Source organism: Paramormyrops kingsleyae, chromosome 17 (genome assembly GCF_048594095.1).
Source record: "Paramormyrops kingsleyae isolate MSU_618 chromosome 17, PKINGS_0.4, whole genome shotgun sequence".
Lineage (NCBI taxonomy): Eukaryota > Metazoa > Chordata > Actinopteri > Osteoglossiformes > Mormyridae > Paramormyrops > Paramormyrops kingsleyae.
This window is the reverse complement of record NC_132813.1, coordinates 18,447,161-18,473,200: the sequence shown is the minus strand read 5'-3', so window position 1 is coordinate 18,473,200 and position 26,040 is coordinate 18,447,161. Positions and strand designations below refer to the sequence as shown.

At 45.5% G+C, this 26,040-nt stretch overlaps 2 protein-coding genes across 5 annotated transcripts; one reads left to right on the top strand and one right to left on the bottom strand.

Annotated features, from left to right (window-relative positions):
* Positions 1-438: 438 nt before the first annotated feature.
* c5ar1 (complement C5a receptor 1) lies at positions 439-6,884 on the bottom strand. The gene is made up of 2 exons (XM_023844200.2): positions 5,004-6,884; positions 439-2,137 (listed from the first exon to the last, which is right to left on the bottom strand). The coding sequence occupies exon 2, from the start codon at positions 2,098-2,100 to the stop codon at positions 1,054-1,056; it is 1,047 nt and encodes a 348-aa protein (XP_023699968.2). The 5' UTR covers positions 2,101-2,137; positions 5,004-6,884; the 3' UTR covers positions 439-1,053.
* A 4,767-nt stretch (positions 6,885-11,651) lies between these two features.
* On the top strand, positions 11,652-26,040 carry LOC111861144 (myotonin-protein kinase-like). 4 transcript variants are annotated; one of them, XM_072701339.1, is made up of 16 exons: positions 11,652-12,263; positions 16,706-16,797; positions 16,899-16,982; positions 17,103-17,198; positions 17,774-17,922; positions 18,960-19,053; positions 19,249-19,446; positions 19,697-19,945; positions 20,039-20,107; positions 20,232-20,311; positions 20,417-20,504; positions 20,654-20,784; positions 21,164-21,261; positions 22,700-22,761; positions 22,971-23,045; positions 24,292-26,040. In XM_072701339.1, the coding sequence occupies exons 1-16, from the start codon at positions 12,113-12,115 to the stop codon at positions 24,391-24,393; spliced, it is 1,818 nt and encodes a 605-aa protein (XP_072557440.1). In that variant the 5' UTR covers positions 11,652-12,112; the 3' UTR covers positions 24,394-26,040. The 4 variants fall into 4 exon arrangements, 3 of the variants coding, with proteins under 3 accessions (XP_072557440.1, XP_072557441.1, XP_072557442.1); XR_011983273.1 differs by lacking the exon at positions 24,292-26,040 and having other exon boundaries at positions 21,168-21,261; positions 22,971-23,044; XM_072701340.1 differs by lacking the exon at positions 20,039-20,107.

The window sequence follows — 26,040 nt, the reverse complement described above, 5'->3', positions numbered from 1 at the left end:
GTAAGGAGACAGTTTTGATTCTGATTTTTGAACAAATAAGAATCTAAAAGGACTTAAGGTCAAATTTATCAGAGAACTTGTGTAATAAATTATGGATGAGATGCATCTTGATGCATCAAGCATCACCTTATGATTGAATCGTTATACTGTGAATCGTAATAGAATCTGATTATGAGGCTTGTGGAGATTCACAGTTTTAGTGTTCATACTGTATATAATGGCAGTCAGGAGCAGATGGCAAAGACTAAACTAAAAAAGCATCTAAAATAAACAAAATATCATACAAGAATCGCTGACTGACAACTGAGTATATATTTAATAAAATAAATCAAAGTGTGAGATACCTTTGTGGCACCAGTGCTCATAATGACAAACGTGTCTATAGCAGAGCTGCTGTCATGATTGGATGCTAGAGGGGAGTGATGATCCATGAGCAGGTGAGGGTTGTAAAGGGGGGGCTTTATTATACAAAATATAAACATCAACAGGAACTCACAGGACCTCGAGGGGTCAAACAAGAGATGAGGAGGAACTAAAAGGAGGGACTGGAACGAAGCAGACGCAGGACAAACAAAGGATAGGTATCTTAAAGCTCTACCATGGCACGACAGACTAACAAAGATGCCAACCACTATCACTGATCTGGGGAGTAAGGCAAGGGTAGGCACATACATACACAGATCACAATTAGCAAACCAAAGACAGGTGTGGATGGTTAACACATTAGGCTGGGAAACAATTAAGTGATTACAGGATGACCAGGACCTCTGCTGGCCAAATGGGGACATGACAGCTGCCCTTTTTCTAAGAGCTATGTTGTGCTGACACTGATTTTGAGACTGTGAATTGTTTAAATAGTGCTTTCAGCATAATGCTGGAGCAGGTCAGTTTAGTTTGTAGTATGTTTATCTGCCCAGGGAGCTATGGTAAGCTGACATTTAATATATGACATGACATGTGGCAAGATATTCAATAGCAAGACTGGCTGGGCTGTGTATGTGAAAGGACTGGAGCCTTGTCTGGACTGTCCTCTTGGCCACCGGGTGTCCCCAGTCACACGGTTTTCTCCAAGGTCTCTGTGGTGGACTTGGTTTGGCTCTGGGTCAAGGTGAAGCTCCGGCTCTGCTGGTGACTGGGCTCATCAGACAGGAAGTTGAAGACGCTGCGCAGGGAGCGAGAGAGGCTGTCCTTGAAGCCACGGCCCAAGCAGACGTAGAGCAGCGGGTTGAGGCAGCTGTTGAAATACGCCAGGCAGAGGGTCAGCACTTCGGCCAGCCGCAGATGGGGCATGTTGGGGGAATCCCGGGGCTCCATCAGCACCAGGATGTCAACAATGTGGAGGGGCAGCCAGCATGCCACGAAGCAGAGCACCACGGCGCAGATGATGCGGCGCGTGCGTTGGGAGCGGGCCACGCCCCCCCGGCTAGTGCTGCGTGCCCTGTTGTATACCACCCAGTGGCACATGGCGATGATGAGGACTGGGAGCAGGAACCCCAAGCTGAAACGCAGCATGATGACGATCCAGGCGGTTTGCAGGCTGTAACTGGCAGTGCATATCACCTTGTCGCCATGGTGATGCTCCGTCATGAAGACGAAGTGAGGCGTGCTGCTGATAAGCGCCAGCAGCCACACCCCCGCGCACACCCACCTCGCCCGGCCCGGCCGCCGCCAGTTCTGGCACCAGACGGGCCGGCTCACCAGGAGCCAGCGGTCCAGGCTGATGAGCACCAACAGCAGCAGACTGCAGTACATGGTGAAGTAGAGCAGCCAGCTAAGGATCTTGCAAGCCAGCAGGCCATAGGACCAGTGCTGGTCCTGGGCCAGTGGTACCATCAGTAAGGGCATGGACAAGCAGCAGAGCAGGTCAGCCAGGGCCAGCTGCAGGAACCACAGCGAGTTGACGGAGTGAGGCATCCGGAAACCAGTGACCCACACCACCAGGCCATTGCCAGGGACGCCAAGCAGGAAGACCAGCATGTAGCAGACCAGGGCAGCCACCTGATTTGGGCCGAGCGGGGATGGGGTCTCCGGCAGCAGGTCACTGCAGTCTGTGTCATTAAGCTGGCATAAATCATCCCAGTAGTCAAGGCTGTCCATCATCAGTAACAGGGCAAGCAGACGATGATGAGGAACGAAGCTGTCACAGCAATAAACAGAAACAGTTACTGTATGGTTCCTTATTCATTTTGCAATACAGTATTGATTTTTGACAAAACATGCACTAAAAAGCAAGATCACTTCTTCTTTTGGTGCAAGCTTTGCTTGTGATGCACATCCATGCATGTGTGCATCATCCCTTTATAAAACTTGTCTAATGTGCTGTATCAGTTTTGATTTGGAAACTCATGTCTGGCCTTCATGTCGCAGATCTTTTCCATATTAGAACACATTAAATTTCAAAGTAGCCAAACTCGAACTATCGTGCATACTGACATTAACACAGTAGATGACCAGCAGTCATGTATCTTTTTTGAAAAAAGTCAATATACCATTACACTTACATAATTGAATTAGATTAGAGTTATCGAATTGTTCACCATTGCTGTATGTCGACACCCTAAAATGCATTATTTTGTAATTTAAATTATTGCTTTGTATCTGATGTTTTTATCATAATTGATATACACTCACCTAAAGGATTATTAGGAACACCATACTAATACGGTATTTGACCCCCTTTCGCCTTCAGAACTGCCTTAATTCTACGTGGCATTGATTCAACAAGGTGCTGAAAGCATTCTTTAGAAATGTTGGCCCATATTGATAGGATAGCATCTTGCAGTTGATGGAGATTTGTGGGATGCACATCCAGGGCACGAAGCTCCCATTCCACCACATCCCAAAGATGCTCTATTGGGTTGAGATCTGGTGACTGTGGGGGCCATTGTAGTACAGTGAACTCATTGTTATTTTCAAGAAACCAATTTGAAATGATTCGAGATTTGTGACATGGTGCATTATCCTGCTGGAAGTAGCCATCAGAGGATGGGTACATGGTGGTCATAAAGGGATGGACATGGTCAGAAACAATGCTCAGGTAGGCTGTGGCATTTAAACGATGCCCAATTGGCACTAAGGGGCCTAAAGTGTGCCAAGAAAACATCCCCCACACCATTAGACCACCACCACCAGCCTGCACAGTGGTAACAAGGCATGATGGATCCATGTTCTCATTCTGTTTACGCCAAATTCTGACTCTACCATTTGAATGTCTCAACAGAAGTCGAGACTCATCAGACCAGGCAACATTTTTCCAGTCTTCAACTGTCCAATTTTGGTGAGCTCCTGCAAATTGTAGCCTCTTTTTCCTATTTGTAGTGGAGATGAGTGGTACCCGGTGGGGTCTTCTGCTGTTGTAGCCCATCCGCCTCAAGGTTGTGCGTGTTGTGGCTTCACAAATGCTTTGCTGCATACCTTGGTTGTAACGAGTGGTTATTTCAGTCAAAGTTGCTCTTCTATCAGCTTGAATCAGTCGGCCCATTCTCCTCTGACCTCTAGTGTCAACAAGGCATTTTCACCCACAGGACTGCCGCATACTGGATGTTTTTCCCTTTGCACACCATTCTTTGTAAACCCTAGAAATGGTTGTGCGTGAAAATCCCAGTAACTGAGCAGATTGTGAAATACTCAGACCGGCCCGTCTGGCACCAACAACCATGCCACGCTCAACATTGCTTAAATCACCTTTCTTTCCCATTCTGACATTCAGTTTGGAGTTCAGGAGATTGTCTTGACCAGGACCACACCCCTAAATGCATTGAAGCAACTGCCATGTGATTGGTTGATTAGATAACAGGTGTTCCTAATAATCCTTTAGGTGAGTTTATTTACACAGTTATTTTTACTGTGTAGCACTTTGAGATTTCTAAAATATAAAGTGCAATACAAATAAAATTTATTATTATTATTATTATTATTATTATTATTTCTTACTTATATACACTATCAGCTAAAGACTAAGCTTTCAAAAACCTAATATTTGATTTTTTGGGGAAGTGAAAGGAAAAACAAAGAAGGAAGGAAGTAACTGCGGGAAAATATGTAAAAACAGGCTATGTGAAAACTACAGTCCCAGAACAGTTTCATTGAAGTTTTGGCTTTAAAATAACCACCCAAAAAAAAACAACATTAACAGTCAATATAATCAATCTGCATCTGATCAAAGTGATTAAGTACCTGAAGGAGTCACACCAACTTATTCTCTTAAGCTGCAAATTCTATTTTTAAAAGTCTCCTCAAATGATGCCAGTTTGCATAATAGATCAGACAGATTTAAAGAGGAACCAGTATAATTTAGCCCCTTTTGTCCAGCTGAGAACTGGACAGGAGCTGCACCATAAGCCCCATGTAAAAACCAGATCAACAGTTACAGTACGGTGCAGAAGTCTTAGGCAGCCAAAGAAAGTGTTTAAGGCTATATATCTGGGTAGTAATTGTACATTTGCTCAGAAAAAATACAATTAAATATTATAACATATGCAGATTAACAGTAACAATAACAAATAAGAATTTCATCTGTCCTCCAACAAGTTACCGGTATCTGGTTGGATGTCTAGATAAACTGCCTTTTGGTTTCCATACCTCACCTCAGCTATTCTGTGAAATCACTACATTTCTCCACCAGCTCAATTAATTAATCAATCACCCTGATTAGTTAAATAACTCAATGGGATATTGAGTAACCAGACAAGGTGGGGTAGTGGTCGAGTCAAAAAATGCATGAGTGTATTGCATTATACCTGTCACTTTGACAGATATAATGTCATAGTTTAACACCAATATGAAGATAATTTAAGCATCATTTTCTGACTGCCTAAGACTGCGCAGTATTGTATTTAAAGCCACAGGATACAGAATTTTACTTTTTAAATCACAGTTTCATTTATCATGATATGCACAAATACTACGTAAGTATGTTTTCTGCATCCTGTTTGAAAGGTTAGCAGATAATCAACAATTATTTTTCAAAATAAACTGTAAATAGTCAACAAAACTGACCATACCTTCAGTGAAGAACAACAACAAAGGAACAGATCGTTAGTAGCCCCTACTTATGAGAGACATATATATGACTGGTTTTTCTGCTGTATCTTTGTGTAGGCAAGAAATTTCCATTGCTCCACCCAGCAGAGCCCTTGCACAATAACAGTGACATACTATCAGCTTCACAATAACTTCTTTCTCCATATAGAGTCTGGTTGTGAAGAAAGTTGTGAAGATAACCCTTCAGGATAAAAGAGTGAGCTTTTGGTTAGCATGCTGAGTCCTCATCTCCATTCTCTGCACAGTTAAAAGGCATACAGTTAAGTTAATGGCTGTCTTGAAATTCCCCATGCTATATGAGTGTTCCCTGTGGTGAACTGACATCCCTATCAGGGTGTCCCCTGCCTTGTGCTCAGTGCATCCTGGGATATGTCCCAACCTGACTGTGACTGGATTGATAGATATTCATTCATATCAAATATGTCTATGTGTTTACATGTTCTCGTACAGTATGTGTGTGAATGACCAGTGTGTGCGGGTGCCCTGGGATGAGTTTGCAACTCCATCCTTTAGAAAATGGATGGATGGATGTTCTCGTACCTGTTCTTGCCTTGACATGGGTATAAGTGGGTTATAAACTGGCATTCTCTTGTAGGGTATGATATAATGTCCAGGATTAGCCATCTCTGGATACATGTCTGTCAAATCTGTCTCTGAATATTTTTGAAAGATATGACTCAGTAGAAGCTATAGGCACAAATGTGGAATTTGTTATTGTTGACCAAGTCTATTGGTACAAAATGATTCACTTTGATTTAGCTGATATTTACAGCATTATAATACATTTTGCGATTTAATGTTTGACAAAGTCAGTCAATTTACCCTTCAACCCTAATTTTCTAATCAAAAATTTGGTTTTGCAAAATAGCTTCCTGTTTAATGCTTTTCACCTCATTCGTCAAAACTTCGTCATTCTTAAAGTGCAAAGACTGCAGATTCATATCACCAGCTGAATTTAGTTAAAGGGCGTATTTCCATTTTGCTGCGTTGATATATTAATATAACGTTGGTTCAAAACCATCTTAAAAACAGAGAAAACGGAATGTAATTTTAGACAAAACTGCCTCTTAACTGTGAAATCTCTTGTCCTGGTATTTTTTTGTCTGTCCAGGTTCCTAAGAATATAACTTGCATTCACCTTGCAAACATCTTGCTATTTTAAATATTAACATCACAAACAAATATGTGTTGTGCACAGCGATAAAGTAAGTCAACACCTCTGCCTTGTCAAGTTGTCACCCTATTTAGCGTGTTTGTTTCTCTTAAGCCGTTGTATCCGGATGAGAAGAGGGTTAAGTTAGGGTTAGGGGTTAGGGATAGGGGTTAGGGTTAGCTGAGAGCTGGCTTGTTGTCCTGCAGTATGAAGGTCCAACTTCCATGAAGTTCTCTAAAGATTTGAGGCCTAAATGACAGGCATGTAGCATGCAAGTGTGAGATGTGCATTAATGCTGAACACTATACATGAGCAGCAAACACTAATGTCCTGATATCTGTCACTCCTGCTGGGTAGACAGGTCTTTAGGTGACCTGTGTTAAATCTAAGCTTCAATACACATTTTAATGCGTTAGCTTACCCTGGGTTGTAGTATTTTTTTTTCTTTTTCTTTTATTATATACCATTAATATTTATGTATATACTTTTTATATTTGTATATTTTTTCTATTGTAATCCACTGCTGTATCAGATGTCTTTTTGTTGCACGGTGCCCTGTTATGTCCTTTTGGTTTTTTGTGTATTTGATATGCTTTGATTTTGTCAAAGTATGCAGCACTTTGGTCAGCTGGGGCTGTTTTTAAATGTGCTGTATAAATAAAATAATACATTGAATAATAAAAAAATTAAGTTAATGCATGCAGGTCCACTTTTAGTAGTTTAATGCTTTTTCAAAGCAAAATTTTCGAGGCAGGGCTAGACTTTTAACCATGAAACAGGAAATTGTAAAATTTAGAATTAAAAGGAATCTCCCACCCTGGGTGTCCCCTGCCAGGTGCACTGTGACCCCCCCCCCGACAGGCTCCAGACTTGCCTCTGCCTTTTTCTGGTAAGGGGGCATGCATTAACATTAACTGTACTGTAATACGACTGCTTGGTACATGGTTTACCAAAACCTGAGTTTGACCTCCGCTGTAAGTGTGCGCGTGACCAACCCCCCTATCAGTGATGACTGATGGCAGTGAAGATCTCCGTTGCATCTATGTCCTCAGCGTGCCCGAGCTGAAACCCCTCCTGATATTTATCCTTGTCCTAGTCCAGAACGCCGATTGGGGGTAAGACATCAGGTCTACATCAGGGTGCCGCTCAGCCTCTCCTCATGAAAAAAACTGGGAGCAACATCGGTCCCCAGGTCTGCCGGCATCAGCAAAGATCTGTAATGGCAGAGGAATTTGGCAGAAGCAAAGAAAAGAGGAGGGAAAAAGGGTAGGCCGCGTTGGACAATTAAAACTTCAAGAAGGAAGGCTTAACATTTACACGTATTTTATTTATCAGATACTTTTGCCGAAATTTGGAAGTTGGCAAATGGCACATTGCAAAAATACTGCCTTCGAGGAGATGGCAAGGCATAAGACAGAGACTGGGCATAAGACAGAGACTGGGAAAAAGACAGAGACTGGACAAGTACTAGACACAAAATAGAGAGTAAGAGAACAGTAAAGTGGATGTGCAAAGGGGTGAGTTACAAGTGAGAAATGACATCCTCATTTTTTTGAAGTTACCAAATTTAGGTCTTATTGCCACAATACCAGCTTAACTTACCAGCTTAATCAGCAGTTTCCAGCCAAGATCCAAAACCCACACCTGGAATGGCAGCTTGTCAGTTCTCCTCTGAACCAGCAGTTGCTCCATGGCAGAATCCTTGGGATCTGCAGACAGGGTAGGTGGGACAGACGGCAGATAGTAACTGAAACACAGCACCTGCACACAAACAGCACAGACTTGGGCACTGACAGTGACTGAGACCAGAGCCGGCCCGTCACATATGCGGTATAGGCGAATGCTAGGGGCGCCCTCCATCTAAAGCGGCATCCAAAATGACGGGGATTTTTTTTTTTTAACACAGCTACTTTTTCGTTCTGTTTTCGTTTGTTTCTAAAAAAAAATCTCAAAGACATAAAGCTATGCCGTTTCTGTCTGGGTCAGTCTATAAATACAATGTTTGCTGGTGGAGGTGGTTGCAATGTATGTAGCACCAGCTAAAATCTTACCTACAGCACCACTCTGGTCAGGGCCGCCTCTGACTGAGACAGAGCCCACAGGCAAACCGCAGAGACTCCAACAGTGACAGAAACTGAAAAACAGAATCCTGCCAGAAGGTCGGAACATTTTAGCGCCACTCTCACCATGCTCACTATGACCTGTGATTGTGTCAGATAAGGCAAGATTTCACATTTAATTGCTAAGAAAACATCCAGGATGTATGATAGATGTGCATCAGTATACTGGGTTTGCTAATATTCTTGTACAAAAAACATGAGTGTAGCTCTAATTTCTCATCAGATAAAATACTAATCAGATAAAAAACAAAATTATATCCTAGATGAGAGAGACAAACCAGAGGCAGAGCTCAGGGTCTTAGGTCCTGCTTGTAAGAGGAGCATCATACTGGTGCTATGGGAGCAGGTCTGTGGAGCTCTTACCAGAAGTGGAGTCTCTCAATCAGCACAGAGGTTGTGGCAGGGGTATGGAGTCAAATCAGACTCACCACAACCAAAGTTAGATTTTTTTTCACCCAAATTTGAATGTGTTAAAACTTCAAGAAGGAAGGGTTAACATTCAAATGTATTTTACTTATGAGATGCTTTTGTTCAAATTTGGAAGTTGGCAAATGGCACATTGCAAAAATACTGCCTTCGAGGAGATGGCAAGGCATAAGACAGACTGGGCATAAGACAGAGACTGGGCATAAGACAGAGACTGGGCATAAGACAGACTGGGCATAAGACAGAGACTGGAAAAGTACTAGACACAAAATAGAGAGTAAGAGAACAGTAAAGTGGATGTGCAAAGGGGTGAGTTACAAGTGAGAAATAACATCCTCCTTTTTTTTGAAGTTACCAAACTTAGGTCTTATTGCCACAATACCAGCTTATCTTGTGCAGTTTCCGGCCAAGATCCACAACCCACACCTGCAATGGCAGCTTGTCAGTTCTCCTCTGAACCAGCAGTTGCTCCATAGCAGAATCCTTGGGATCTGCAGACAGGGTAGGTGGGACAGACGGCAGATAGTAACTGAAACACAGCACCTGCACACAAACAGCACAGACTTGGGCACTGACAGTGACTGAGACCAGAGCCGGCCCGTCACATATGCGGTATAGGCGAATGCTAGGGGCGCCCTCCATCTAAAGCGGCATCCAAAATGACGGGGATTTTTTTTTTTTAACACAGCTACTTTTTCGTTCTGTTTTCGTTTGTTTCTAAAAAAAAATCTCAAAGACATAAAGCTATGCTGTTTCTGTCTGGGTCAGTCTATAAATACAATGTTTGCTGGTGGAGGTGGTTGCAATGTATGTAGCACCAGCTAACATCTTGCCTACAGCACCACTCTGGTCAGGGCCGCCTCTGACTGAGACAGAGCCCACAGGCAAACCGCAGAGACTCCAACAGTGACAGAAACTGAAAAACAGAATCCTGCCAGAAGGTCGGAACATTTTAGCGCCACTCTCACCATGCTCACTATGACCTGTGATTGTGTCAGATAAGGCAAGATTTCACATTGAATTGCATCAAAAAATACATTCAGGAGGTATGATAGATGTGTATCAATATACTTGGTTTGCTACTAATATTCTTGTCCAAGAAACATGAGCATAGCTCCGCTTTCTCATCAGATAAAAACCCTCATCACATAAAAATAAAAAATACCGCCACGGAAAAGATTAAGAGACCACAGCACATTTTTTTTGTTTCAATCATTTGTCAGTTTATGGGTATATATCTGTGGATAATACAATTTTTTTTGCAAACTGCAGCCTCTTTCTTCTAAAGAAAACAAACTGGGAGAAATAAGATTAAGCTAAAGAAACCACTAAGTAAAACAACTAAGAAACTGGGCCTGACAGGGAGCAGGACTAGAAAACCAAGCAGAGAGCATGAACATACAAGCACACAGATTAACTTCTCACCGACCGAAATCACAATGACTGACTAGAGAACAAAGCAGAAACCTCCTCGTTCCAGAAAGATCCCCATGGCCCGCTGGTGTTTCTGCTCGCCAGGGGGCCGGCTTGTGACACCTCAGCGCTCGCAATCAGACCTCCACCTGACCCGGAATCAGGCTCAGACCCAAGCCTGCTTTCAGTGGGTTAGGGCCCGGGCAGCCACATCCTCTCTGTCACTCTGCCGGTTCCTGTTGGGTTTTGGCAGAGACAGACCCACAGGTTCAGCATCTGAGCTGCACACTCAGGCCACTGAGCTATGCAGTGGTGCAGGGAGTAAGGAACACAACAGGGAGGAGGGCAGGACGGCCAGCAACACCTGCTGGCCAAACGGGGAGGAGACACGAAGGGCAGGATTGGACGGGTGCTGACCCTGACACATTCAGGTTCAGAAAAACTCAGAACGAGCAAACGAGCATAGATCTAACCTATAGGCACAAGGCGCGGAACAACCCAGAATGGGGTGCCAACCCACCACAGGGCACACTCACACATGCACACCTATGGGCAATTTGGCACCTCCAATCAGTCTCAGCATATTTTTGGACTGTGGGGGAAAACGAGAGCACCCAGAAGAAACCCTATGACAACACAGGGAGAACATGCAAACTCCGCACACATGGAGCCACAGCAGAGACTTGAACCCAGATCCCAATGGTACGAGGGGACAGTGCTAACCACTATACCAACCCCTATAACCAACAGGTTTTACTAAATTATTAATGCATATTTAGCTCACGTTCTGGCAATTCCAGGTCAGGCTAACACAATCAAGCACAGGTAAAAAAAAAATCAAATTGGTTGATTGAGTGATTGGGTGAGGAGCCAAGGAGAAAAATCAGCTGAATCTAACATCAGAGTTTATGCCGTAAGAACGACCCCAAGAACTAGACAGGAGCCTGCCTCCACCCATTCCTGCCAGAAGGGGGAGCCAAAGTGAATCACGCCAATTCCTCCCCCTGGCAGCTCCGGGCCCTGAGTCTCCTTGGTAAACAGATCCCACCTATTTCACAAATGCACACTCACACGCACACAACAGCGTGCCACAAGTTAAATATGAACTTCGCTTAGGAATTAGGGAAATACAAAGTGAGAACGAGAAGGGAAACTGGTGCAGCAATCGGGGGAATGGAGAGACAGGAAGGACAGTCCATTGGAGAGAATGGAAAAGGGGAGGGGAACATCAGCAGGTTAAAAATAAACACTGTAGGTGATGAAGGAAGCAGAGAAAAGCAAAGACAGGACATCTTTAATGTCAGACCAGGGGGGACAGATACTGGGGGGCATTACAAAGGGAAAACTCAATGCAAAAGACAGGCAGCAAGGTCATTCAGGGGAGGAGACGAGGCTGCGAATGATGAGGGTGGGGTTAGGGTTGAAGGGTGGGGTGGGTATTGCTCATAGTTAGCCGTACACCATCGCGGTGGGGGGGGCGGGGGGGTGGACTTACTGACACGAGGGTCTGAGCTGTTTCCAGCAAGGAAGCTGGAAAAAGTGTGGAAGGTGCGGACAGGGTGTTAGGAAAAGGGGTGGAGCCCATTGAATGATGCAGAGAGTTTAGGAGGTTCCGACAGAAAGAGAGAGAGAGAACGGGAGCGAGTGTGACAGAGAGAAAGAGAGAGAGAGACAGAGACAGAGAGAGAGGGAGAGACCAAAAAAGGACTGAAGTCAGATCAAGAACCACAGCAGGCTTTACAGACACTCTATAAAAAAAAAAAAGGGGAGAGCAAGAGGGGTGCAAACAGCAGGCCGGGAAGGGTGGAGGGAAGAGGAGAGAGAGAGAGAGAGAGAGAGAGAGAGAGAGAGGGAGACAAGGAACGGCTAAAGGCAGCAGGAAGATTGGAGGGAAACCCAGACTGTGGAGAGCGGCAGGTTTCGGGGTGTCCATGCTGAGCACGACTGGGGGGTCACCATGTCCGCAAGCTGCGGCCCGGGAGAGCCGAAGGTGCTGGGGGGGACAATGGGGGTGCAGAGCCTGCTGGACCTGCTGCTGGGTGTGTACCAGGAATTTCAGTCTTCATCCCTGGGGAGGGAGAAGCACGTGCGGGCCTTCCTGCAGTGGGGTTAGTGCCGATCTCACATCCTCCACTCGCACTGAGCTGTGCTTTGGCTGACACAGAAGCGCGTGAGTTTTCATTAAATTTGCATAGTGAACCTGAGCTACAAAAGCTTGACATGAGATATATTTATTAAAAATACATAATTTTATCGAAAGAAATTAAAAGGTGAAAAGCGTACAATTAAAAATCTGTCATTTACGTGATATATTTCCTATGGCATGACTGATCTTATATTACCATGTAATATATCAAATATCCTGGTGACCATGCCCAGGATAAGTGGATGGCAGATGGATGGATGGATGTATGGATGGATGGAAGTAAAAATTTTCTGCCTGTTTTTTCTAAAGCTTGTGACCAGAGCTATTTATCCATCCATCCATCCATCTTCCAGCCATTAATCCAGTACAGTCCACGGGTGAGCTATTTATATTGTTTTTTTAAAGCACTTTTAAAAAATATATACTAACAGCTGTCATTCTGTGTTTTTACTATGTTCTCTATCAAAATGTTAAAATTTTATGGTCCATTAAATAATAACAATTAAGGCAGAAGTTGCCACACAATGCTTCCTGAAATGTTTAAAGGCTTTCAGAGGCCGGGGAATTTTTATTTCCCTGTTTTCTTCATTGGTTAAACAATGCTGTACTTCCCCATGTCATTACATATACTCAGAGAATGAAGGAATGTCAGGGGCAATAGTACATCACTTCAAGTTAACATTAGTCAGGAGCACAGAAAAGAGAAAAACGAAATCACGCAGAAGCAGTTAGCGTTACACTTGCAGGTCTGTTTAGAAAATGTGTTTAACGTCCAGTAAACTACCTAACCTTGCATCAATTGCCAGTTAGGATTGCTGTCTGTTCCTTGTTTTGCTGAACATCATCTGAGGCATCATCTGAGTGTCGCACAATTTCCCTGCCTCATGCATCACCTGAAGCAGGCATGGTAATCTGTGATGCATCATTGATATTTTGAATACTCTAATTTGATGAATAATAAATGTATAAAATAGTAATTCAGGCAGAACTATATATACCCAAAATCATGGCTAGCGGAGCGGCCATGTAATAACCATAGCTAATAGAACTACCCATTTCATTTTGTTTGATGTTCAAAAGTTATAGCTATGTTTGTGATTTGTACGTCTTGGTGTGTGCGTGTGTGTATATATATATATATATATTATATATATTTCTAAGAAGCATTGTAATGTGGTGGATATTATAATGTAGTGGATTCAGGGAGGGCCGATGAAGAAGATTCCGCTTTGGGCCCCGGTTTGGCTGACTACTTTGATTGTATCCATTCCACCAAAATTGCTTATATTCAAATAGCAGGTTGAACAATCCCCTTGCACTCAGCCAGACCCGGTTAAAAGCATAACTTGCAGCCAGAAGTGTTTCCTTTACTGTACTCCCAGCAGAATCTGTTGAGCATAAACAGGTTTTGGGCTGTTTTGGGCTCACGGACTCCAAATTCCCCCATGGCTGACTAATCTACGGCCATGAAGCGGAGCAGAGGAGACCGGCAGATACAAGGTCGCGAAAGCCACACGGCGCACATGTGAGGCGCAGGGGTATTTCTGTTGGTGTCAATCCCTCTGTGTTTGCATCGCTGGCACGGAAGGGCATTGTCTGACTGTCAGGCTTGACAGATGTCTGCTGAAGGCCACAGGCCGATCGAGCCTGCACATGAACATCCAGTGAACCTCTGCTGCCCAGATGCACGTTTGTGCAAGCTTGCTTGTGCTTAGGCTTGTGCGCATTCTGGTCACGTTTTTAAGCACAACTGCAGACATTAGGAGGGACACTGTGCCTATGCTTAAGGGACCAGAATATACCACAGATCATTATCAACGTCTTAAACACCATATAAGAAGCAGGGGGTAATGTTTACCTTGGTCTATGCAGCAATGTTGCTTTTCATTTTTATTGTCTTATTTTGCTGTTTTATTTTAATCTTGTTTATTTTTATCCATATTTTTATATTTTTCCTTTGTATTGCATAATTCCTTTCAAGCACAATTTGTGACCGTAATTCTCTGTACATTGGGGCCATCAAATCATGCTTAGTCCATCAACAGCTGGTCCAAAATGCCGCGGCGTGGTTTTTAACTGGTGCGACGAAGAGGGACCATATATCTCCAGTCCTGGCTTCCCTCCGTTGGCTACCAGTTTTATTATTCGTTTTTAGACCCTCAGATGGATTCGCTCTCCATTATATCGCCGCTTTGCTGGGCCCCTTTTCTGCATCGAGATCACTGAGGTCCTCAGACCAGCATCTTCAGTCTGTTCCAAGATGCTGGTTGAAAACAAAGAGTGACATGCATTTGCAGTAGAAGCACCAGAGCTTTGGAATATTTTACCACTGCACATTAGGTGTTCTTCATCAGTATTAGTCTTTAAATATACATTCAAAACTCACCTGTTTTCATTAGCATGTGAGGAGACTTCAACGTATGACAGAGCGGATTGTGTATCCGTGTTTCATGTTCGTCTTAAGCCTTGATATCGTGCTGTAATTTTATGATCCATGTAATGCATTTTGGTCAGCAAGGGCTGACGCTAAAGTGCTTTATAAATAACGTTGACTTGACTATCTAATGAGCAGATGGAAAAAGCATTTTTCCACACAATTCATCTTACTGAGGTGGAGTGGGCATTTTTCATCTTGATTGTCCGCATGAAGCATATTCATTGTACCTTCCCTGGCACAGGCCAGTGTTCACCATGTTGTGCATTTTGTCGGTGACTTACAGTAGATTACAGAACGTTTGGTCAGCCCGCTGATTTCTTGTGAGTTACAAACATAATTGATGATCCCCAAAGTGAGTCTGAATAGCACTGTAAGGCTGAGTGGGTTAAATCGAAAGTACAATAAATGCATATTGTTAGAACCCTGACGACACCGGCGTTCCTGAGCCTTACTGTACATCATGTGACTGCCAGGGCTCAGGCAGGATGTTAATTTGCCTCTTATTTTCAGTGAAGCGCGTGATTCCTTGGTCTCACTCAGCAGAGAGAGTGAGGATCACAGTCCCTCCTTTCTCACTCCTCCATCTGTCTCAGCAGCTGCTCTTCTGTTCCCTCCTTCTCCATTTCCCACTTCCCAGAATCCAGTGGAACATCTACCCCTGCGTTCCTCACAGGGTGTGGCTATAAATTCTGGGCCCCCTGACAAAGTGTCACCTGCCCCCCCCCCCCCCCCCCCCCCGTTACTGTTTCCACTTTCAGTCATGAAAAAATATGGAGAAATGTGCCAGATATAGCATTCTGTTTTGCAACACAGGAGAAGCCAATAATATGAACACCAAATTGCAACTGGACCCCCCCCCCCTTTTATTAGTAAATGGCCCCTGTAAAATGGTCGGTCCCCAGAAATGGCCAGGGTATCCATGCCCCTACTGCTCCCTGGTTCTTCCTACAACCATTTGCCAACAGATTACTGCCTGGGAAGATCAGAAGTTAGAAGCAGCTGGGCTCAGAGCAGACCTGGCCTGGGACTTGGGACCCGGGTCCAGAGCAGACCTGGCCTGGGACTTGGGACCCGGGTCCAGAGCAGACCTGGCCTGGGACTTGGGTCCCGGGCCCGGAACAGACCTGGCCTGGGACCTGTAAAGGTGTGAATATCTTTGATCTGCTGGCCATACTTCAACAGTAAAACACTGGCAATTTGCTGCTCCAGCCCTCTGTCACTGCAAATATTTGAAAAATGAGTTCAGTAAGATCAAGCAGTGTTTTGGCCTGATAATGTAATTAAAACATACCCTGTTTCAAAATCCCCGTGGTACCATCACTTACTCATATACTCATATATTCTAGTCCAGTAAAGCTGCCCTTAAATCTCGCCAGTTTGGTGGTCTGTCCAGGACAGGAATAGCATGGGGAGAGGAAAGAGGCGAGCACCTGTTATTGGGGTGGCTGGCTTTTCCTAAGCGCTGAGAGACAAGCCACGGCCTGCTGCTCTGAAATCTCCATCGCTTTTTCCTAAAAAACAGTTGCTTTCCTTCCTGCGTTGGAAACACCCTTTTCAAGTGGCAGAGTCACAGGGGTGGGAATCCACAGTACTGGAATACTTGCCCTTAAAAATGGCTTTAGCTACTGTAGCTACACTTCGCTGATCTATTTTGAACATCCAGGTTATTAAAAGGGGAAGTGACCTTTTCTCTGTCCACATATGTCGTCTTTTCTGGCTCCAGCACAAATGTGACGTACCAGACCAGGCACCGTGCCTTTAAGAATGCCATTTCTTTGTCAGGCAACCATCTGGTGATTTACCTGTTGCTCTATTATAAGCTGTTTAACTGTTAAAAACTAATTCAGTGAAAAGTTAAGTTTTACTTTAGGGAAGTGGGGTTAAATGGATGTCTGTTCTTTCCATGACGTGTGTTGTAATGCCCCTAAAAGTGAAGAGTCACTCCTCTTACACTCCTTGAACCGCAGCGGAGCCCCTGGTGACAAAACTGAAGGAAACCTGCATCCAGAGGGCAGACTTTGACATCCTCGGGGTGATCGGCAGAGGAACCTTCAGCGAGGTGGGGTGCACCATGAAAAGTCTCACTAACCCCCCCCCCCCCCCCCCCACTTCCCCCCAGCCCTCACTCATGCTTGTGCTCTCTGCTCTCCCCGGCTGCAGGTTGCGGTGGCGCGCCTGCGCAGAACACAGCAGGCGTATGCTTTGAAGATCATGAACAAGTGGGAGATACTGAATCACGCAGAGGTGAGGGCCGAGGGCAGCTGCAATATCCCAACAGCCGGAAGCCTGAAGCCCCTGATCGGCTTTAGACCGTCCTGATTCCTGAGGATGTTCATCTCCCCCTTAATGCATGTGCCGACACAGACAGCATGCTACCAGGAGGAGAGGGAGGTCCTAGTCAGAGGGGACCGGCGCTGGATCACTGCGCTGCATTACGCCTTTCAGGATGACAACTACCTGGTGTGTGTCCCTCTCTGCTCTGACGCTGCTGAGGGTCCCCATGGGCCACTACAGACAGTGGGCAGTCATGACGAACTTTCTGGGGACCGTGCTTATCTGCCCGACCTGCATTAGGCACAGCTGCAGCGTTCCACCACACAATATGGAAGGGACACCTTCCCTCCCTTCCCAGGGACTCTCTGTCAGAAGGTACAGGAGTTTCCGAGCCACTTCTGCCAAGTTTGGCAGCAGTTTCTTCCCCAAAGCTGTCAGGACACTAAATCCCCTGCAGGTCACCCCATCCCCTACACCCCCCCCCCCAAATCAAATCTATCTATGTATTGTTAGTCAACAGATACTGTATCTACTCTACTCCTTGAGACATTGCACCATGCATATAAACCATCATGTCCTGCCCCCGTTTCACACAGTCCTGTGCTTTGCATTCTAAGTCCTTTGCAAACCCTCCACTTGCTGTCCTTATGTCACACCATGGTCCTGGGTGAATGTTATCTTGTGTCATTGTATAGCTGTATATGAAGGAAATGGCAATAAACATTAATTGACTTGACTTGACCATTGTCTCCACTTACTAGTACCTCGCGATGGACTACTGTGTGGGTGGTGATCTTCTCACGCTCCTCGGTAAATTTGGGGACCACATTCCTGAGGAAATGGCCCAGTTCTACCTGGCAGAGATTGTGATGGCCATCGATTCTGTCCACAAACTGGGCTATGTGCACAGGTGAGCGCTCTCACACACATCCTCTTTTTGCAGGTAAGCCGTGGCTGGTGTACTTATAAACCTGGTCAAATGTGGTCATGTGGTCTTGGTTAAGGACCTTTGCTGAATTTGATCAGCAAGCTGACTAGTCATATGCTGCGCTTCAACACAGTTAAGGCCTGTGCGTCATGCTGGGCCATGTATGGTCATGTCAGGCTGTGTGTGATCACATTAGGCCGAGTGAGGTCACATGATGTCATGTGTGGTCACACTAAGCCTCGTGCTAGACCGCGTGTGGTCACACTAAGCCACGTGTTAGACCGCGTGTGGTCACACTAAGCCACGTTTTAGTCCGCGTGTGGTCACACTAAGCCATGTGTTAGACCGCGTGTGGTCACACTAAGCCACGTGTTAGACCGCGTGTGGTCACACTAAGCCACGTGTTAGACCACGTGTGGTCACACTAAGCCACGTTTTAGTCCGCGTGTGGTCACACTAAGCCATGTGTTAGACCGCATGTGGTCACACTAAGCCTCGTGCTAGACCGCGTGTGGTCACACTAAGCCACGTGTTAGACCGCGTGTGGTCACACTAAGCCACGTTTTAGTCCGCGTGTGGTCACACTAAGCCACGTTTTAGTCCGCGTGTGGTCACACTAAGCCATGTGTTAGACCGCATGTGGTCACACTAAGCCTCGTGCTAGACCGCGTGTGGTCACACTAAGCCATGTGTTAGACCGCATGTGGTCACACTAAGCCTCGTGCTAGACCGCGTGTGGTCACACTAAGCCACGTGTTAGACCGCGTGTGGTCACACTAAGCCACGTTTTAGTCCGCGTGTGGTCACACTAAGCCACGTTTTAGTCCGCGTGTGGTCACACTAAGCCATGTGTTAGACCGCATGTGGTCACACTAAGCCTCGTGCTAGACCGCGTGTGGTCACACTAAGCCACGTGTTAGACCACGTGTGGTCACACTAAGCCACGTGTTAGTCCGTGTGTGTTCACACTAAGCCACATGTGTTCACATGAGGTCATGTGTGATCCCTCCCCTTTTCAGAGACATTAAGCCTGACAACATCCTATTGACTGCAGATGGCCACGTAAAGCTGGGGGACTTCGGCTCCTGTTTGAGGCTCCAGGAGGACGGCATGGTGGGTGACTGGGTAGGAGGTGCACTGTGTGCTGGAGCTCACCCATCTACAGCAACCCCCCCAGAACACTCACAGCCTTTGTATGCGCGTCCACAAATATGACTACCCTAGATGAACCACACATGGGAAAAGGCCACAAGACGCTCCTCTATGTAAGATGATATATCCCCCATGCCTCCCCCCTCCCCCCAAAAGGTGCATTCCTCCCTGGCAGTGGGGACCCCGGACTACCTCTCCCCAGAGATCCTCCGGGCGCTGGAGAGTAGGGAGGGGTACGGCCCCGAGTGTGACTGGTGGGCCCTGGGGATCTGTGCCTTTGAGATGCTGTTCGGCAGCACGCCATTCTACGCCGAGTCCCTGCCTGAGACCTACGGCAAAATCCTCCACTTCCAAGTGAGGCTCTTATCGCTACATCATCTCCCATGTTGCATATTGGCATTTAACCCAAATTGGGTTTAAAAATAAGAAATCCATTTAACATTGTATAGCAGGGACAATATTTATCAAAATGTCACTATTCTTCCAGTACTTATACCAGTTGCATTTGATTTTTTCATATATTGTATTAGCTGGATTTCTGATATCTGCGTGCAGACGTTTCATCATCTTGCTTGTCATACTTGTGTCTTCCTGATTGGCTCAGGAGCACTTTGAGTTTCCGCCATTGGCTGCTGCGGTGTCAGCTGAGGGCCGCTCCCTCATCCAAGGCCTGATCTGCGAGCCGCAGGAGCGCCTGGGAGCGGGGGGGGCCCTGGACTTCTGGGGCCATCCCTTCTTTAGTGGTGTGCATTGGGCCACCCTACACCACTGCACAGCCCCTTACCAGCCTACGGTCTCCAACGGCACTGACACTTCCAACTTTGATGTGGTGGATGACTGCCTCAGCAGAATGGTATTTTAGGATAGTGCGGGGGGGGGGGGGGGTTGCATCTCGTGTGTTAAGCCTCCCTGTCATTCAGCAGCTACAATGTTATCTTTCATGCAGGATACTTCCGCTGCATCGCATGCAAATACTGATTTAAATCTAAAGCAATGTAACGTGAACCATCACATGGTAAGACTCCGTGGATCTTTCTGGTTTCACGGTTCCCCAGCATTAGCCACTATAAACACATGGGTCACCTTGTGATGCTGCACCACGGCACCCAGTTTAACCATTACGAATGTTAATCCCACAGGAGGCTCTGAGTGGAATGAGGGGCAGCCAACCCGCAGGGGCTCACCTGGCCTTCGTGGGATACTCTTACATGGCCACTGGGTAGCCTGTCCTCTCCACCACCGCCTGTAGCCTTTGGTGTGTCCTCACATTCGCTAATGAGTAATAAGCCTGCCTTTTGAAGAGTTCCTCGTATTCATTTTTCAGGGAGACCAAGGACCGCAGCCGCGACACCGTGATGAGTACAGACAAGCAGCAGAGCGGGGACAGTGAGGGTCTCATTCGGGATAACCTGGTACAGAGAAAAACACCCGAAATCCTTAAACCAGGACTGTTTACCGACTTTTTGTGGTCATCACACTTTGTTATTTGGAGTCTGTTTTTAAAAGAGGGATGCTTTCTGGATTATTACTGGAGGTGGTGTTTGCTTGGTTTCCATGGCAGCTCACAGAAAGCGTATCGGAGGAGCTGCCGAAACCGTTTGAGCACCATCTAGTGTTGAGTAAGGGCCCTGCAGGACATGTGCACGGCGACGACACTGACCTGGATGCTGCAATGACTATGGAGCTGCACAGGTATGGGACTGGCCAAGTCACAGGAAACCAAAATAAAAAGGCCGCATAACATCAATAAAACTACACAAAGGGGTTTACAATTACACTGAAAATAATTAAAAATGCTACCTGGGATAGGTTTTAGGCGGTTGGAAAATGTGTGGATGGACTAAATAATAATTGGTGTACAGAACAGGTGTTGGTTTGATTGCAAAGAAAGCAGAGTCCTGATCCTGAAGTACAGGTTTAATTTAAGCCGTTAGCATGAACAGACGAGTCGCTAAGAGCAGGTTAGCGCTTAGATTTCCTGGTAAAGGGAAGAGCCGGACCAGCGTCATTAATGGCGGACACATTATGTGACACTTTGCTCAGCGTAATTCTGATTGGCTGCTTCACTCAGACAGCTGCAAGAAGCAGAGCAGAGGAGCAGGGGGCTGGAGGAGGAGATCAGGCAGCTACAAGGGGAGCTAGAGAGCCTAAGAGCCAGGCGGCTGACAGGTAACCGTCAGGCCTATCATCAAGAGCGTCATGCTGTGGGGGTGACAGCCCCCCGCCCATGTGACTGACATCCAGTGTTATGGCGCTTTCCCATTGCCACCAGGAACTGAGCCATACTCATGCTGACATATCCCAGTGTGTGACCTAACCGAGTTGATTGTATCACCACTATCTGATTGGTTGAAAGCACGGAGTTACCAGTGATCTGAAGCAATAGGCATGGATTTTCTGACAGAAAAAAATGGCATATTCATTATTCATTAGTAGCGTGACAAATGTTTTAATGAATTCCCTGTATCATGGAACTTGAAAATTTCGAACTTCCTACCTAGAAAAGTACTATACAACTGCTGAACAGAATGGATTCATAATGCAAATTTACACAAGCGAATGCTAATTCCACTACCGTTTGATGCTAACATAACACAGTGATTCTCACATACATAGGAGGTAAGGAGCATGCACTGATTACAGCGTGTTGCCACACCCACGACATGACAAACCACCTCAGGGATGAGAACCTGAGTGCAGCCATGTGGTGGGTGACACCTCAGCACCACACTAGTCCGAATGGACCAGTGTGAGGTTTTTTCCGGTGTCTGAAGCACCAATCCTGCCACCAACCCCCAAGTAATTCCCTGTAAATTGGAGGATGTCCTTATAGGGCTGGATGTAGATTAACGTCATACTCAGGATGAAGCAATTACAGGTTAAGGGCCTTTGATCAAGGGCCCAACAGAGTAGGATCACTCTGGGCATTCATGGGATTTGAACCAGCAACCTTCCAGTTGCTAGCACAGATCCCTAGCCTCAGAGCCATCAATCCGTCACACCACAGACATAGCACACAGTAAAAAAAAAAAAACTGCAGATAGTAAATCATTATGTAATCATTATGTATACCGTGTGGACAATATCTATGCTCCTCTTTGGTTTTATGTCACTGTTACTCTCCAAACCTGGCAACGTCTTTACCGAGCCGACCTTTCTGCAGTGTGCAGTGGAAAACCAAAGCGAGCTGGAACTGCACTGTAACTAGTCTGTCTTCGTGGTACGGCTCAGGTACAGGTCAGTTCCTGTATACCACTGGAAAAGCACCATTAGTAGTGATGGCCAAATGAAATTTCACAAACCATTTTCTGCATTTATTTTACTCCACTAGATGGCGCCCTTGGTTAGCGTTGAAATATGAATTGAGCCCTTTTTTTGAATAGATCTAGTGGTGTCAGAATATATAGCAATTGGTTCATGCCGCTTCATTTAGCCATCACTAGCCATTAGATAGCGAGTTTAGCAGCAATGGGGCATAGTCAGCACTGTGTTCCCCTGCCCAGGCCCAGGCAAGTGCTGCCGTGGCTGTAACTGCAGCCACACCTCCTCTGCCCAGCACTGCACAAAGCTGGCAGCCCTAACCCATGTCTCAATTCTCCAACCATAGAGCTCAATATCCACGAGCCGCACCTCTTCCTGCCTGCCCACCGCCTGGATGCTACAGGGGATGTAAGCCCTCTTTATCCTGTGTGTTTCCATGTCTAATGTAGGCTGTAAATATGATCTGCCTCATCCACACTGTGGATTAAGTGATGCCAAACATAGGTAAGCACTGCCTGTAATATAGTGGTGTAACCAGCGGCAAAAGCAAAACTGACCACCCCTGCTGCAAGAACCCCCTCTCCTTCCATGTCCTCACCTTCAGCCTGTGTTTGCAGGGGAAGCTGGCGCCCCCTGCCTGCCATTATCCACTGGTCATCCGTCTGCACAGACACCTGCTTCTGTTTCACAGGGTAGGAACCTTAATTATTTCAACGTTACAATGCTGCACACTAATGGCTCTCCATTTACAGCTTAAACCTGAATATGGTCATCACACCAGCCTTATTGTAAGAGGTTGTTGCATAGATAACACTGTTCTTTTATGCACTTTTGCAAGATGGGATTAAATTATACATGCAATTTCAATCCAATATTCAGTGGTACCTCAGAACTCGAATTTAATCCTTTTAGAACTCCAGATCGAATCCTAAAAATTTCGAGTTGTGATCGAATTTTCCCCATAAGAAATAATGGAAAACCAATTAATTGGTTCCCGGCCCCAAAAAAATTACACCTAAATATTTTTTTTTTTTTTAGCATTTAAACACAAAATGAACCGGCTAAAACAAGAAGAGCATATACTGTACTATACACATCTAAGCACATTTATCAAAACAGTAATAAAGTCAGAAAATAAATGCATCCAAACAATGTGTAAAGTTAAAAAAAACAATGTGTCCTGCCCCGATCGTCCGCTCCTTCCGTGTGCCACGCCCCCTTCTTTAACCGCGTGTGGAATCCCCGTGTGATCAGCTGTTTCTGGTTGTTGTCATTAGTCTTCTGTATTTAGTCCGCGTTTCAGTTTGTTTCCCCAGTCCGGTCATTGTATTGTCCGTCTGCGTTTTGCCTGCCTTACCTGTAATTAAACCCGTATTCCCCAATACCCTGATGTCTGCGCCTTTGTCTCCGTTCTGTCCCTGCTCGGCAGGACAATATTATTATAATTAAATGTATTAATGGTTTATTAGTAATGATATTAAAATAATTAATAAGAAATCTTTATTTCTAAATGTATTTTATTATATAATAATAATTACTGTTACTGTCTATCATTGTCTAAATGTATTTTTACTGTCTAAATATATGTATTCAGCTAGTGTAAACATGCACAATGCTATCACAGCCAATGTGAAGCTGAGACTGAAGCGTTACTCTTTGTTTCCGCTGAGAGACGTGTCGCGTGACTCATTTCCCCGCGCATACAAGTTATCTTAGATCCGCGTTCACGGTTTGACTTCTGAGATTCAGATCGAGTTCTAGGTAATTTTTTTTCGAACTGGTTGGTTCAACTTTTAAGATTTGAGTTTTAATGAGTTCAAGAACTGAGGTACCACTGTATATTGATGTATGTATGAAGCTGCTGTTTATCCATCTCCTGTCTCTCCTCATTCCACTCCCCCCCCCCCCCCCACCTCTCCATCCACCCGACCATCTCAGGTGTGGAGGCCAGGGGTCACCGGTGAGAGCTACCTGCTTGTGTGTGCAGCAGGGGTGGAGCTGCAGGCCTGGAGCCGCCAGCAGAGTGCAGAGCTGTCCTGAGTCCCCACTGCTGTTCCCAGGCACCCCGTCCATCAAGTTGAAATGGCCGACTACCTCACTATGCCCCTCCCAGATATCAGGAACAGGCACTGGGGCCAGAAAGGAAAGCCACATCACTCTGCCGAGAGCAGGACCAGGTTCTGAAGGTTCATGTGTGTATTGTAAAAAAGCGCCCCCTGGGGGCAGACTGGTGCATTTCCACCACTCCTGTCTGCAGAAATGAGATCACGCAGCACAGGTCACACCACAGCGGACTGTCCTGGGCTGCCCAACTATAACCGACTGACAAACTCAGGTTTTTGAAGCACACACCACCTCACACACAATGTAGGCCTACACAGGAGGCATACTCTGAATTTTAAAATTTGCCAGCTCATTACACTGTTCAATTACTGTCCCTTAATCTATAAAAAAAAAAAAGTCCATGATGAAAAAATAATTTTCAGAAGGGTCAGGAGTGCAGATGGACGAGACTTAAACTGCAATAAAAACATCCAGAAGAATGTTGCTGTAACGTAAAGACATGTAAACTTTATGTGAGTGAATAACAGAAGGTATTTGATACACATCTACATCTTTGACAGCAAAGCCTACCGCTGATGACTAAGATCTCAGGTATGTTCATTCCCTGTGCGTTCAGTCAGGATACTGGTACTAACCAGTGCTTCTGTGGACTTTCTGGTATAACGAGAAAGTTACATTAGCCTAGCTGTTAGTAGTGAGCACAGAGAACGCATTTCTAATGAAAACCTAAGGGAGGCAGTATTCCCACACACCTCGGAACAAAGTGGGCTCACTGTAGTATCTAACTAGCCAGGAAGAGAAACACCCAGGACTGTTGCTAAACATAAAGCTCTACTGGGGCACAGGACCCCCCATTACTCAAATCACACCATTTTTTCTCGCACGCCTGCCTCTTGTATGAAATGTGCTATACGATGTGCCATTTGAACTTCCCTCACTTAGCCCACTATTACTGCCACTGCCATACTGGTGTCCATCTACAGGAATCAATAATGTTTCAGTCAAATCAAAATAAGATCATCGGTATATTTTAAAATTTACTTGCATCCTGTCCTCAGTCTTGATTCTCGTTTTGCACGCAGATACACGGATTGCTGCATACACACCGCGTGCACCAGCTACTACATGCACACTGCTGCGCACGGACAGTAATGTGCGCATCTCGTGCACCGGATATTACATGCACACTGCTGCGCACGAACAGTAATGTGCGCATTTCGCGCACCGAATATTACATGCACACTGCTGCGCACGGACAGTAATGTGCGCATTTCGCGCACCGAATATTACATGCACACTGCTGCGCACGGACAGTAATGTGTACCTCGTGGTGTACGGACCTGGACCGCAAGCTGCACCCTTCAGCTTGCATTCTGAGTTAAACTGCATTGTTTTGATATTGCGGATTAGTTAAAAAAAAATCCATTCTTTTCCCATTTTTTTACTGGGCCACAGAAGATCAATACTGGGGTACAGGGCCCAGTAAAGGGGTCTAGCAACAGCCATGAAAATACCCTACATATCCTGAGAAAAGTTACATTTCACGACTGTGTCATAAATATGGTGATGAATAATCACTTATTGTTGTTGGAATCAAATTTCTAAATAAAAAAATCAACTATT